At 30.8% G+C, this 17,006-nt stretch overlaps 2 protein-coding genes across 2 annotated transcripts; one reads left to right on the top strand and one right to left on the bottom strand.

The window, feature by feature from the left end:
- Positions 1-306: 306 nt before the first annotated feature.
- Positions 307-1,281, bottom strand: LOC105802944 (uncharacterized). Its single transcript, XM_012634858.2, has one exon. The coding sequence runs from the start codon at positions 1,211-1,213 to the stop codon at positions 530-532; it is 684 nt and encodes a 227-aa protein (XP_012490312.1). The 5' UTR covers positions 1,214-1,281; the 3' UTR covers positions 307-529.
- A 14,109-nt stretch (positions 1,282-15,390) lies between these two features.
- On the top strand, positions 15,391-15,813 carry LOC105800946 (uncharacterized). The gene has a single exon (XM_012632300.1). It carries the CDS (start codon positions 15,391-15,393, stop codon positions 15,811-15,813), a length of 423 nt encoding a protein of 140 aa, XP_012487754.1.
- The last annotated feature ends 1,193 nt before the right edge of the window (positions 15,814-17,006 follow it).

Genomic DNA, 17,006 nt, shown 5'->3' with positions numbered 1-17,006 from the left:
AGTTGGATTTTTTATTTTATCTAAAACAATTTTTAATATTATTTAATTTGTTTTAATTTATTCTCAAAATTTAATGAAGTGTTACCAATTATGTTTTAAGCTTAAATACATCAATAGCGGATTAAATTTAATGATATTAAATTTAAAAATTAATAGTTAGCCTCGAATTCTTGGTGTACATAATAAACTTTGATCTTATCTCAAAATACTTAATTAATTTTTAAAGTTAATCTTTGAAATATTTACATGAAAGTTCAAGATAATGTTATTCTTTTACTCTTCTTCAAACCTAACCTAAAGCAATGGTTGAAGCAAGAACAATTTTTGTAATATTATTATCAATATTTATATAGGGTAAATTACAAAAACTATCATCCAAATATTAGAGTGCTTCTATTTTGGTCACCAAATAAAAACAAATTTTCAGTGTCACATTTGAATTTTTTTTCTTGTTCCATTAATTTGCTAAAAGAATGTTGATATGGCCTTCTTTATTGGCTTAATAACAAACTTTTAATAAGTTCTTCCTTTAAAAGTGGACCATGTCGACACCAATGGTCAAGGTGTTGCTAACAATCTTTGCAAGCATTGCATCCATCTTCTTTATCGGCGATTCGAGCTTAGCCTGTTTGAATGCATTGTCACAGCCAAGTACGTTTTCCACATTAGCGCCTAGCTCTATGCTCAATTGGACAAGGTTTCGATTGGAGATGGCTTCAAGGGATTTTTGATCACTATTAAGAATGTTATTGTAGACATCGATGCATTTTTGAAGTATAGGAACAACATTTTTAGGGGTAGTAGGGTCCATAGAGAGCTTTGTAACCTCAGCCAAAGCATCTTTGGTTTGGTTATCCATTGCTTCAATCCCAGCTTTAAGGACAGAAAGAGGCTCAATAGGAGTTTTCTCATCTAGGAACAGCATAGTTGCTTTTATACATTCAACGGGGTGATCGGTGTTCCCACAGATTTTCTGAAGGGCAGGGTCGACGCTGCCAGGTAGTATGCTTAATACATCATCAATACTTTCCAACGTTGTACCATCAAATGCAAATGGAGATGGCGATTCAAACATGACCTCAATCATATCATGAAGTTTTGAAGAAGTAGGGCTAGAAGCGTCGGAAAGGGGTAGAGGTGCATTGGTAGAGGCTGAGAAGGAGAAGAGACAAGTGAGGGAGATAAGTGCAATGATGAAATGGTTGATTCCCATGGTCTTTTCTCTTCTCCACTCTTGGACAAAAGTGACACAATAAGAGAAAAAGGGTAAAGTGGTTTGATGTGTTAGGGAATTGGAATTAATGCAAATTTTATAGTGTTTTCTAAGCATGTATTGTGCAAGGTAATTATGTCCGCACAATCTAATTTTAGCATATAGTTGGTTTTACATATATTTTAATGGTTGAATTTCACTTCTTCAATTTTCCTTCACATAAATTGGAGGAGAAATGGGAAATATAAAACAAGAAAATTATAAATTAATGGTAATATGTATGTCTAAAACTTTAAGAAAACGAGATGTTCTTTACATTTGGAAATGTTGAAATTAGTGAATAAAATAAAAGATTCTAAGGTAATTACCTAAATTTGCAACGTTTTGTTATGTTTGTTCAATACAAGTTATGGCTTATATGATTGACAATTATTATGTCAAAATAAGAAGGCTAGTTGTCAAACATGATAAATATTGTTTTCAATAGTTTGACATAGTACATTTAGTAATCAATGGTTGTCAAGCCAAGAGTTAGCTATTTGTCACACCCAGATTTCCTTTAGGACTCGAACTTAAAGGAACCTTGGGAGTTAATTGAGCAAATTAGTGAGTTGGCGAACTTTACTGGGAATTTTTGGAAAGCTTTGTAACTACCAGGCAAATAATTAGATTTCGATTCTAGTTTGGTTAGGTTGGAATCGGCCGGTTCCTTAGTGGTGGATAGAATAATAAGCGATGGTTGGCTTGGATGGACTATGGAATCTGTGTTAAATTAGGATATATATATGTTTATGTGTGTGTGTGTGTCTGAGGAATTCTCCTCAATCAGTTTATAACCTTCTTTTTCCTTATATCGTCTTCTTCAATTGTTCCGAATAAGAGGAAGATCTAAGAGAGCCCTGCATGGAGTGAAAGTCGCAAGAATTTAAGTCTGGAAGTAGAGAAATAGGGGAACCGATAAGTTTTCTTATCTTTCTATACTCAAGTATTCGAGGAAGGGAGAGAATAAAGATTTCCTATTAAGTTTTTGTAAAGTGGGTTATGGGTTTTAAGGTTTAAACGTCTTCGATTTAACTGATATATGATTGTCATGCTCAACTGCCAGGACGAAGAAGACTCTGGCATTTGGACAAGCTAAGCTAACAAGGAGAAATGATTTAAGGTGAGTTTCTGTATTACCAGTTGGCATTGGGACAACCTGTAACACCCCTAACCCATATCCGTCGTCGGATTACAAGGCATTACGAACAGTACACAACTTAGGAGAGTTGTCCATTACTATTCATGTTTAAGGTAATATAAACCCAATTATACAAATCATAAGTACATTTCATTTTAATCATTCAAATAATCAAATTTTAAATGATCTTAATAGATGATAATTTCCCTGTGCATACATAAAGGCATTCAAACATATATGTAACCTTAATGTCATTACCATATATCCGAACATATTTCTAATGTAACATATATTATGCGCATTTTATCCTATCACTATAAACCATAATAAAAGCACAAAATACAATCGTAATACACCCATTTGCATGCTAATTATGATGCCAAAAATTTGCACTCACACAACCAATTCACTTATTACCTATTACGGCTATTAAATTTAAACTTGAAAGTAACACAACCATTTTACCATTCAATATTAATCTAACCTTGTCATTAGAAATCATGATTATTTCTAGCCATCACAAGCCGAATTTATAACCAAATACACATGATCTTAACGTTAGCAAGCACATTTATTTTACTTATAACTAGTCGTTTATAACCGTTAACTAACATTGTTATCTATCTAAATGGTCATAAATTCAATCACCAAATATAAACAAAAATTTCATACCATTCCATCCCATATCATATGCCACAAACATACTTTAAAATAAGTTAACATCTTGGTCGAATGTACATTATGCTTATCATTATTCCATACCAAATCACATAACAAACATCATACACATATATACTCGGAAATAAGCTTAATAACTTAAACTAGTTCAGTGATTCGATCACACTGTTATGAAGATCTTAGGCTTACCAAAATAAACCATATATCTAAACTAAATTTACAAGCACACATATGTGCATACCTATTATAATATTAACATTATTTTGATACTTTTAACTATCCATTTAATCTACCCAAAACATACCAAATTCATAATCATCATTTACCATTTAGATTCGTACTAAAACAATCAACCAAATAACATATGTTCAACCGTTTCATTTTTCATATATTCGGTCCAGAAATTCAAACTCTTATGATCAAACCAAGCCACCATAAAACATATCCATAATTTACTATCACCATTCGCATCTAAATAACCAATCAAAAATAATGACTTAACCGTTACTTGACCTATGTTCCATAAACCAAGCTTGTAATCATCCATTACCGAATCATACTTTAAAACAACACAAGCATATATACAATGGAACATTTTTCTATAATAAACTCAAGTAATAAGCAAATACCAAAGTGAACTAATCATAAGTCACATATCTATATATCATTACTTCATACCAAAATCAAATACTAACACACCACATAATATACACCATTACCGAAAATACATAACATAAACTTCATTAACAATCAAAACACATCTATATATTAAGATTTCCACACGCATGTTTCATGATAAAAAATCACTTAAACATTAGAGCTTTAGCATAAAGATTGAGCCATTTTCGCATGGCTAAATATATACAAGTTTCAAGACCAACCAAAACAAATACTAGCCTATACATGCCATATGTTCAAAGTTTCAAGCTTTTAAAATACCGAAATAAAAATCGATAGTGTGACGGACTTTCTTGACGATCCCCAAGCTCGTAGCTAGCTTCCAAAATCTATAAAATAATGAACAAACAAACACACACAGTAAGCTAAATAGCTTAGTAAGTCATAAGCAAATAATTTTCTTTTCAAAGAATATATATAATTCATAATCAAGTGATTAGTTCATACTTTTATGTTATACTACACTACTTACCTTTACTTCCCAATTTCATATAACTCAAACATACATGAATCATTTAATTTGAATTCACATTCGGTTTTTTTCCGTATCATTTCCCTTTGTACCATTCAGAATCAAAAAGGTTACTCAGATAGTTCAAAAAGCTTGTACAATGCCAACATCCCAGACGTGGTCTTACATGTAATCAAATAACGATGCCACTGTCCCAGACAGGGTCTTACACGTAATCATATACGATGGCAATGTCCCAGACATGATCTTACACGTAAATCTCAAATAGATGCCAACGTCCCAGACGTGGTCTTACACGATATCACATATCGGATTTCCTGTGGTTCGAACAGCTTTTGGATGTTGTAAATCAATCAAATTAAGCTCGTAACTAATCAATCTATGCTAAATTTAATTCGACAATATAGTTATACCTATATACAATTCAGCTATGTATAAAATAAATACATTCAATTTAACATCATTTATTCACTTACGAACTTACCTCGGACGAAGACGAACGGAACGGGGCGACTATTCGACAACTTTTGATTTCCCCCGATCTAAATCCGATTTCTTCTTTTCTTGATCTAATTCAATAAAATTTTGACTTGTTTAATCATATATTTATTCAAATTCATCCAAAAACACATAAATGGGCAAATTGCATTTTAGCCCCTAATATTTCACATTTTTCACAATTTAGTCCCTAATTCACAAAACACAAAATATTCAACATTTTACCACACCTAAGCTTGGCTGAATATTCCATTGGTTCATATAAGCCCATATATTTAATTTATTTTACATTTTGATCCTTCAATTTAAAAAATTCACAATTTAATCCTTAATACACATTTTTACTAAAAATCACTTAATTAAACATAATAATCTATCAACAAGAATTTATTTTTCATCATCAAACAACAAAAACAACAAGCCCTCATCAATGGCAAATAAAAAAATCCACAACAAATTCAAAAATTCAAGCATGGGCTTTCTAGTATTCAGAACAACGATCTCAAAAACGTAAGAATTATAAAAAACCGAGCAAAGAACATACCTTAATCTAGCTATACAAGTGCCTAACTTAATGAAGCTTCAAAAATTTCTTTTTCTTTTGTTTTTCGGCAATGGTGATGAAAAATATGAACAAAAAATTTGTTTTGTTTTATTAATTTAATTCCCAAATTACCTAAAAGCCATTAATGAAATAACATGCAAAAATCTTATATAAGGTCATTATTGTCCATCATCATCAAGCAAGGTCTTATTGCATAATGAGGATTTCATATTACTCAACGATCATCATTTAAGCACTTTAACAAATAGCATGCAACTTTTGCATTTTATGCGATTAAACCCTTTTATCAAATTGAGCACACAAACGATAAAATTTTCACACGAAATTTTCACACATTTTAATTCACATACTGTAAACATCAAAAATAATATTAAAATAATTTTTACGACTTCAAATTTATGATTTAGCTAAAATCGGGCTGTTACACAACCGATATATGGTTGTCATATAAACTGTGGACTCGCTTCGAATTAGAAAATATTTCACAAAAATTACCAATGGGGTAATTTTGCAATTTCTCTAAATTTTTGAGCCAAGTTGTAAATAAGAAAAATAACTCTAGAAATTTTTTAAAATAATATCTTCAAAGAATTTTCTCTCTAAACTTTCTCTTGAATTCAAGTGTGTGTTAATAATGACCCAAGACTATCTTTATATAGGAGAGTTTAAACAGTTCAACTATGATTAAACTTAATCATTTTAATATTAGATTAATATAATATTTATCTTGGATTAAATTTAATATTAAATCTTATTAAATTAATAGAATATTTATCTACAAGATAAATATTAAATTAAATTTAATATTAAGATAATCACTTTAATATTAAATTAATAAAATATTTTTAAGATACGTATTAAATTAAATTTAATATTAAATCTATTAAAATAATATTATTTTTGTAATAGTTAATCTGAAATAAAATTCTTTGGTAGAGTCCCAATACGAGTGTAATTCTTCCACTACTCAACCACTGAAAAACATTCGCCGTCGACCATTTGCCGGGCAATCAAATGCATGATCAGAAAGCAACCAAGACCCGAGTAGGTTCGATTGTCGCTAGTTCGATCCGAGCCAGTGATAGCTCGACCACTCCAATCCAGCCACCGATTGGACGATCGGCCCGATTTCATGTATCAAACCCGATTCAACTAGTTTTTGGGTCTTGGTCTCGATTTTAGGCTATCGGGCCCAATTTACAATGTCAAGTCCAATTTCCAAGTTCAATTACCCATTAAGCCAATTGTCTGACTTGAAAATTAATTTCTAAAAATATCATATTAATTTTAATTAATTTGATTAATTTAATTTTACTTGACCAAAATTAATTTTCCAAAAAATCACATAGATTTTCCATATTAAATTTTCAAGAAAATTCTTTAATCAAATTCTCTAGTTGAACAATTTTTACGACCGCCCAATTTAATTCCACATCGAATAAATCGACTCAATTAAATTATTTTCAAAGTCGTAGAATTTTCTTCTGATTCAAAAGCAGTCCGATTGAGCTTTTGTTGAGCTAGTAGAGGGACCAATCAGACATATACAATTAGGCTCTAGTAATTGCAATTTTGTCCGGAAGCATCGTTTCGATAACTCGTCATTACTTAATCATGGAGTCAGTCCACAAGAAGTACCATGATTGAAAACTCCTTATTGTATACTCTTTACGAAAGCAATTCATCCAATTACTTTATCCAATGACCTCGTTATGTATGTGTTACCCTTATATGATGTCATTGATTCCTTTGAGTTAAATATATTCACTTAATACAATCCTATTTTATCTCATTGTCACAATTTTTTTTAATGATTAATATGATCACTGTCAACAAATGACTGTGATAAATTGCTCATTCGAGAACAAGCAACTCGTGACCACGTTCCATATTTATCAATCCACACAATACCAATGAGAGGATATCGTTAAATCTTTAATTGAGTTATGAATTCCACTGTTGTAGCACCCCTAACCCGAATCCATCGCCGGAACAGGATTACGGAGCATTACCAAAATTTATAGATCAATTAATCAGAAATTTCACATAATATAACATTCATATCAAAAATCAATCGAAATCATACATATTGTCCCATATACGCGCCCTCGGGGCCCAAAATACACGTTAAAATCAAGTCGGGACTAAATCGGGTACTCAAAGAATTTTTCAAAAAACATTAAAATTTTCAAAGTTGCACGGCTGAGACACACGCCCGTGTCCCTGCCCGTGTGGATAAAAATAGGTCATTTTCCAAGCCACATTTCTTACCCAATTTGACATCAACTTAACCCAATATTTTTGCACATCAACAAGCCACAACAAGCCATTCAAAACAAACCAAATTCAAGTCTTAATCATGAATTATAATCACATACAACCAATGTGCCCTTAGGCACCTCAAATGACAACTTAAAAACATGTCAACCAAATATTCAAATTTACCTAAATGACCAAATTCATATATGCGTTGACATTTACCTAAATGAACAAATTCATATATACCTAAATGACAACTTAAGCATAGTAAGTTCGTATAATACAAAATTTAACTTACCATTTAATCACATTTAAGGTAAGAATATAAACATATCCAAACCATTTTGGCCAAAAGCCTAAACACATATCTTCAACATGTTAGCCATGTAATTCACATATAAGATTCATCTCACATGGATGAATTCATCAAGTAATCACATTTCATGAATTTCATGTATATACCGGTAATAGTTCATATCGGACTCATATAATTTCAAAACAGATTGTGCCTGTTGAACCATTTAGAATATTGTTGGATGCACGGGTAGTACACACAAGGTGTACTGAACTGTAATTCGTCAATACATATTCATGTATGCTCATACAAGCTATAAACGGGAAGCTCCTTCGAGCTGAATAACGGGAAGCTCTTGCGAGCTGTATAACAGGAAGCTCATGCGAGCTGAATAACGGGAAGTTCATGTGAGAAAATTATCGGAAAGCTCATAAGAGCTGTGGTGTGTCCGCAACACATGCAAGACTCCAACCAAAATTGGTAACCCTAATGACATGTCATTTGTATCCTACGGATTTCATAAAGTTCAAACTAGACTCGATAATCATCGGATATGCGATCGGTACTTATACATGATAATTGTACAATTCACAAACAATAAATCAATTTAACACATGTTAATGTACAATTTAATTACACGAACTTACCTCAATAAGTGTACGTAGATACAGAGGCAACTAATCTGATATTTTCTCTTTATCTCGATTTAGCTCTGTACGAGGTCTGACAAGATCTATACGAATGAATTTAACTCAATTTAATATAATTCATATTCAATTTAGTCCAACACATATTTTTGGCAAAATTACTATTTTTCCCCTATACTGTTAATTTATTACAATTTAGTCCTTAGGCTCGGAATATAACTTTCATGCAATTTAATCCTTACTCAAGCCTAGCAAATTTTTATACCTATTAATAGAAGCCCATAGATTTTATAAAATTTACAATTTTACCATAAATTTCTCATATTTTCAATTTAGTCCCTAATTAATAATTTCAAAGAAAATTCTCTTTACAAAAGTTGTTTATCTAACAACAACCTTTCATTTTCTATCATAAAAGTAATAATTAAAGCATACTCATCAATGGAAAACCCTAATACTTTAATTATTTTGCAAATTAATCCCGAGTTAGGTAGATTAAGCTACTACGATCTCGAAACATATAAATCATTAAAACGTGACAATTATACATACTTAATTGAGCAAAATAAGCTTGCTAATATCTCAAGCTTCCATGGCTAAGGTTTCTTTTTTTTCTTTTATTTTGGTGGATGATAATGATAATAGATTTTTTATTTAATATAACTTTAATCATTACTTTCCAAAATTACTTTTAATAATTCATTAAAGTCATGCTTATCCATTAAGCATTTTAATGGTTATTTACTATATAAGGACCTCCAATTTAAAATTCTATAGCTATTTAATACCAATAGCTATTAGAACTCAACTTTTGTACTTAATGCAATTTAGTCCTTTTATCAAATTAGGTATGTAAACGGTAAAATTTCTTAACGAAATTTTTATACTGTATTTTTATCATACAGTAGACCATAAAATAATAATAAAATAAATTCTTTCTCTGACTTCAGATTTGTGGTTCTGAAACTACTGTTCTGATTTTATTGAAAACGAGCTGTTACAATTGTTGCTAGTAAAGTCATGCCATACACAAGTCATGTACCAAACATACCGGCTATCGGCTCGATCATCTTTAGAGCATAAGCCTCCACTTATAAAAGCACATGAGTTACATACGCATGGTCAGTGACTAACTCAGGATTTAGGTAAATCACACCATGAATGTCACAAGTGAATTCATTCACAAACGAATTTAGAATTAGTTCATCTTGAGTCTAGTCCAATGTATCATTCTGCCAATAAATACATCTATGTCTCTACCCGTGGAGGCAACTGCTCCGGTAGCCAAGACTAGCCATCTCCTCAATTGGAATTGTAAACGACATAATAATCATTCTCAATATTTGAATCAAATGCTCACTTTGATTCTTTTACGGAACTACAGACTCGTTTAGATTATCTACTGAAGTAAGTTATCTTTATTGTAATGTAAATGTTCTTACAATGCCACTTATCATCAGTTTGAACTTAAATAATCAATGAGCTAATATTTGATTGTCACAATTTTTCTATGCATGTAAAATATGAGAGATAGAAATAAAAAAGACATAACAGTGAAATTTGAAATTTATTTATTCATCGTTTAAATACATAGAAAATAACTACATGTTTACTACAATATGGGCACATTTCCCAAAAGTCCGTTAGGACATTAAATTAGAGGTATGTTGTGTAAGACCATAGCTGGGCTATGACGTCAGATAAAGTCTACCAGGATGATGAACCAATAAGCTAATAGGGCAGGAAAAGGGAGATCATTGTATGACTCATGTAGAGAGTAGTAAATTTGGATGAATGCGACGTGTCTAAGAATGCGGGTAAATGGGATAGTAAGAGAATCTGCCTATGTAACACCCCTAACCCATATCCGTCGCCGAATTAGGATTAAGGAGTGATACTAAATATTGAAATATTACACTTAACAGAATGAACCAAATATCAAGCTGTATATAAATATGTGTTTTGAATATGTAAATATATAAATTTAAAATCCTAATTTATTTCACTTAATTATCAAAAACAATTTATTCGCCAAAAATATAAGTCATTAACAATTCACATCAAATATCAATCATGTACTTAAAACATTTTAAAATTTACATTTATCAATAAATATCCTATGCCGAGCCAATATTAAAACTACTATTTGCATACATTTATTTCATTAATAAATGATTAACTATGTAACATACTACAGACATAAGGAACCAACCCTATTTTGGACAGTGATTATTCAGCAAATTGGACAGCAATAATATGCTCAAAATGGACAGCATTATACATCAAATTAGACAGCATCAATATACTTAAAATCGGACAGCATTATACATTAAAAATGGACAGCATCAATACACTCAAAATTCGATAGCATTATACATTAAAATGGGCAGCATCAATATACTCAAAATTGGACAGCATCAATACACTCAAAATTGAACAGCATTATACATTAAAATGGGCAGCATCAATATAATTAAAATTGGACAGCATTATACATTAAAATGGACAGCATCAATACACTCAAAATTGGACAGCATTATACATTAAAATGGACAGCATCAATATACTCAAAATGGACAGCATTATACATCAAATTATAACACAAAAATGTACCTATTTTCTCACTACCATTTTTAAAGCATATGACCTTGATAAACTTGAACCATATTATACACTATTAACCTCTAATTTTATACCCAATTTACATGCTTAATATGCATACACTAAATCAAACCTACACCACACAATCGGTCATCACATCCTTAAAAAGAAAAAAAAATATTGAACTTATATCTAAGCCAAATATATACATTATCCAAATCTAATTAATCATGCACATGATACATAAGCATATACCCCAAATTGTCCATTAAACTATATGTATCAAAATCAAATTCAAACAAAAAGAGATAAGCCATTTTCGCATGGCTTTTAATTACACAAACACATTGGTTTCAAAATCAACATTTTTAACTATGCATACATGCCATATATTTGAAAACAATGTAGCAAAATACCAAAAGAAGACACCGATAGTGTGATGAGCTTAGCTGACGACACCCGAACACGTAGCGATCACCAAAATCTATACATCAAAACAATAATCCAACACATTGTAAGCTAATTTAGCTTAGTAAGTTACAAGCAAATAAACTCTACAATTTAACTTGACATCTAGAATAATATTTAACCAATTCATACTTCTAAATCATCTTACCTTTAGCTTACCATAGCATAATATAATTATTCAATTCATACTATGATTTACAAAAAAAAAAAAAAACAATATAATAACACAACTATAAGCATTTCTTCAAATTTAAGTACAAGGCCAAGTACATTATGCATTTTATTATCATAAAATATAAAGAATCATCTTAAATAAATATGATTCCAATTATAATCACCACCTAGGTTTAATACTTACAAAACTTAATCTTGAATACCACCAAAATAATTATTACTCACTTTATTACTCATGATTTCTCGATAAATCAAATACTGATATTAATAATCTTTCGAAAATATTTAATAAGTACGCACACTTAGTGCTTAATAATCAAACTCGCACACTTAGTGCTTTACCCTTATACTCGAACACTTAGTGCATTTCAATTAAACTCGCACACTTAGTGCTAATCTCATTATCGTATATTTTCATACTCGCACACTTAGTGTTGGAAGTTGACAACTCAATTCGTCATATTTCAAAAATTTTATCACTACATATATATATCAATTCAATTCAGCATAATTACCTAGATGTTAAGATAATTTAAAACGACACAAATATGTATGCTTAATAACTTACCTCGGATATCGTCGACTAATAGATCGACTACTCAACTACCTTTGATTTCCCCCGATCTAAATCTGATTTCTTGGTTTCTTGATCTAAACATATTCAAATAAATCTCATTTAAACATATTTTCATTCAATTTAGTCTAAGAACATATAAATGGGCAAATTACATTTTTAACCCCAATATTTCACATTTTCACAATTTAATCCTTTTGCTCAAAACACAAAATACACAAAATTTGACTACACTCCTTAAGGGCGAATATTCCTAGTGTCTATACAAACCCACACATTTCATTTATTTCACATTTTAGTCCTCAAAATTTTATTTTACAACTTAACCCTAATTACTCAAATTCATCAAAATTCAAAGACAAAGCATGTTAATCTTTCACATATCTTTCATATTTCATCATCAACTATCACAAGCTCAAGCATTCATCAATGGCATTTCTCAAATCATCAACAATTCACAAAATTAAGACATGGGTTTTGAAGTATTCAAAGCAACGATCACAAAAACGTAAAAATTATCAAAACTAAAATCAAACTAACCTTGAATTGAAATCCCTAAGATGGCGAATGCTAAAGCTTGAAGAACAAAGTTTCTTTCTTTTGTTTTCATGATACAAACAATGAAGAAAAAAAACTTATTTCTTTTATGTTTTAATGATATAATAATATAATATTATACTATTACTATTATAACTTTTATATTTAATATATAAAAACTATATATTAACTATCATTGCCGTCCACTATCTTTTAAAATGGGCTAATTGCCCTTTAAGAACCTCATATTTAAAAGCCACCATTAAATAAACACTTTACACCTTAATAATCAAACTTCACATTTTATGCAATTTGATACTTTTGTCAAATTAAACACATAAAAAAAACAAAATTAATTCACGAAACTTTCACACATTTAAATTCACACATCATAAACACACAAAATAATATTAAAATATTTTTCAAACTCAGATTTGTGGTCTCAAAACCACTATTTCGATTAGGGTCAAAATTGGGCTGTTACAGCCTAACTATGAAGAGGAGAATAGCTAATAGAAGTGCCCGAGAATGCGGGTAAGCCTGTTAATAGGGGAATTCGCCACATTGTGACGGAAAAAGGAATTTGGTATATATGTGGTATTATCAAGGCAAGGGTAATAGAAGGGGTACCCTATTTAAGGTATGGGATATCCTTCATTATTAGTTCACCAACGATTGGCGAATAATCTAACAATGGGTACAATGGGTGAGTCAATGAAGTAGATTTTAAGCTAAATGATTTGATCGACAAGTCCACCAGAGATCTTCAAAGAAAGAGGATGTTAGGCTAAGACTTGTTAGTGTGAAAAAGTCTATGGGGACCATTTATCAAAGAAGCCTGTGAAGGACTATTTTGAATCCGTTAAAAACTATTGGAAGAAACAAAAGTCCATCAAGACTATATAGCATTGGGAAGACTATGTCGGACTACCAAAGGTAAAGTTTGGTAGGAATAGTCCATTAAGAACTGTTAAGAAATTGGAGTATCTTAAGAAGATTGGGATCTAGAGAGTAAGCACTCTAGGGTTACATTACGGGTACGAGTCCGCTAGGGAAAGAAATGAGGGTGCTGATTCATTCAACCAATTATCTTATTCAAGTCCGCGAATGAGGATGATAAAAAAAAGACTTTATATAAAAAAAGGATACATGTATAGGTTAAGTCAAAAAGAAGGTTACTGCTGAAATAGTACAACAAATTTGCATAGAGATCAGGGTAGATCAAAAGGATCAAGGAAGAGATTTGCTGCTATGGCGAGGTTTAGGTTAAAATGCCAGTTGGTTGTGCCACATCCATGGTAGCAAATGCGGAAAATCCGTGTTGAGGCATATCCTGACGGGTTTAAGAGAAGTTTGGAATAATGATAAACATGGTTAAGACCCATAAGAAAATAATTTTTAGAACATAGTTTTGGCGAGTGGTAATGTCCACTGACAATTTTTTTGAAAAAAACAAGGCAATGGCTACGCTAGAGAAATTATAGATCTTCCTACGAGTTTCAGGGAGTTTTTCATCTGTGCTTAAATATTCATTTTTCTTAATTTCAAAGAAATATTCTATGGATACCATTGTATAGGATCTTGCTAAGTTCTCCCGAACTTATAACTTTTACTGATTTTATGCAGGGTAGGTGATGACTCAGGAATTTAGTGGAGGGACTAAGCTCTACACTGCCAGAGACTAGTGATGGGCGGGGTTGTTGTTCATGTATATAGAGGGGCATCCCTAAAGGTCATGCCTCAGGGTTTAAGTTTCTTATATATGTATTTGAGTCTTAATTTACAATTTTTAAATAGTTTTTGGGATCGAAGTAGTAAGAATTTATCACTGATTATGTATGAGTTTTAATAACAGTTGGATTTTGAAATTTAAGTCATTTAAGCATGTAATTAAAGCAAAATCAGAAATATCATTAAGTTATTTGGGTTATTGTATCATCCGATACCCGAACCTGGCGAGTGTCAGGTATAGTTTTTTAGGGCTGTTGCCTTTTAGTGCTGTTCCTCCCTATAGGTGTCTCTACCTGGTTCTTAGGCTGCTTAACTACTTTTTGTTGGTTTGCCTCATTACCAATAACTAACTCTTGGCTTAATGACCTTGATTGCTAAGTGTATTGTGTCAAACTTTTGAAAACAATATTTTTTTCATGTTTGACAACTAGCCTTGTTACGATGTAATTTTAGGTAATTACCTGGGAATTTTTATTTTTATTTTATTCACTAATTTCAACATTTTCAAATTTAAATAAAGTCTCATTTTCTTAAATGTCTAAACCTACATATTACAATTAATTTATATATTTCTTGTTTTATACTTCCAATTTCTCTAATTTATGTGAAGGAAAATTGATAAAAGTGAACTTCAACTGTTAAAATAGGTGTAAAACTAACTATATGCTAAAATTAAATTGTGTGGCATAATTACCATCCACAATACATGCCTAGAAAACACTATAAATTTTGCACTAATTTCAACTCCCTAACACACCAAACCCTCTTACCTATAATTTATTGTGTTGCTTTGGTCCAAGAGAGGAGAAGAGAAGGGACCATGGGGATCAACCATTTCATCCTTGCACTTATCTCTTTCACTTGTCTCTTGTCCTTCTCAACCTCTACCAATGCACCTCCATCCCTTTCCGACGCTTCTAGCCCTACTTTTTCAGAACTTTATGATATGATTGAGGTTATGTCTGAATCACCATCTCCATTTGCATTTGATGGTATAACATTGGAAAGTATTGACAATTTATTAAGCATACTACCTAGCGGTGTCAACCCTACCCTTCAGCAAATTTGTGGGAACACTGATCACCCCGTCGAATGTATAATAGCAACTATGCCATTCCTAGATGAGAAAACTCCTATTGAGCCTCTTTCTGTCCTTAAAGCTGGGATTGAAGCAATGGATAACCAGACCAAAGATGCATTAGCTGAGGTTACAAAGCTCTCAATGGACCCTACTACCCCCTAAGAATGTTGTTCCCATCCTTCAAACATGCATCGACGTCTACAATAACATTCTTAACAGTGATCAGAAATCCTTTGAAGCTATCTCCAATCATAACCTTGTCCAATTGAGCACAGAGCTAGGCACTAATGTGGAAAACATACTAGGCTGTGACAATGCATTCAAACAGGCTAAGCTCGAATCGCCGATGAAAGAGATGGATGCAATGCTTGGAAAGATCATTAGCAACACCTTGACCATTGGTCTCGACATGGTCCACTTTTAAAGGAACAACTTATTAAATGTTTGTGATTAGGCCAATAAAATAGGCCATGTCAGCGTTCTTTAATTATTTAATGGAAAAGCGATTAAAAAAATCAATTGTTGAAAATATTAATGATGAAATTGAAATTTGTTTTTGTTTAGAGACTAAAATAGAATCACTCTAATATATTATGCTATTTTTTTAGTAGAAATTTTAAAAGATATGGCCATATTAATTAATTTCACATTGACATATTATCATATTAATTAATATTACTTTTATTATTATCATATAATAAATGATATTTTCAAATCCAAATTTTTTCAAAACACGTGCTTTTATATATATCATAGATGTAATTGTTACTTTAGAAATGCAAAAAGGTACATGTATTTAAAAACAGTAAATAAATTATGTAATATATATTTATTATTGAAAACATTTAATTATGTACTTAAGATATTTGAAAATTAAATATATATATATGATATATGTTATATACATTAGATAATAAAATATTAATAGAAATAAGATAAATATATACTTCATTTTACTTAAATTATATTCAACTCATCCTTCCTAATATATTTAGATTAATTTGCAACGTATTTATTAAATTCTTTTGGAATTTAAATTATTTAAATAATTTAAAATTATCATAATAGATAATAAGAACTTAATATGGTAAAGTGAAGTTCTTTTTCAATAAAACTATAATTATAACAATAATTAAAAATATCATAAAACAAAGATTATAAGAACATACCAATAACTCATGTTATTTATCTTTTATTTACTAGATTTTAAAATTTTAGTCTAGAAACATTTTTATTAGATATTATAAGGGGTAAAATGGTAATTTAAAGAGTCAAGGATGGATAGAGCGGAGCAAATATTTACCACAACTTCCTCATTCAATTTTGCTGACCTACCATTTAAAAGAAAACCCTCT

This window comes from Gossypium raimondii, chromosome 11 (assembly GCF_025698545.1).
Source record: "Gossypium raimondii isolate GPD5lz chromosome 11, ASM2569854v1, whole genome shotgun sequence".
NCBI classification, from domain to species: Eukaryota; Viridiplantae; Streptophyta; class Magnoliopsida; order Malvales; family Malvaceae; genus Gossypium; species Gossypium raimondii.
The sequence above is the reverse complement of the archived record's forward strand: the minus strand, read 5'-3'. Positions and strand labels throughout refer to the sequence as shown.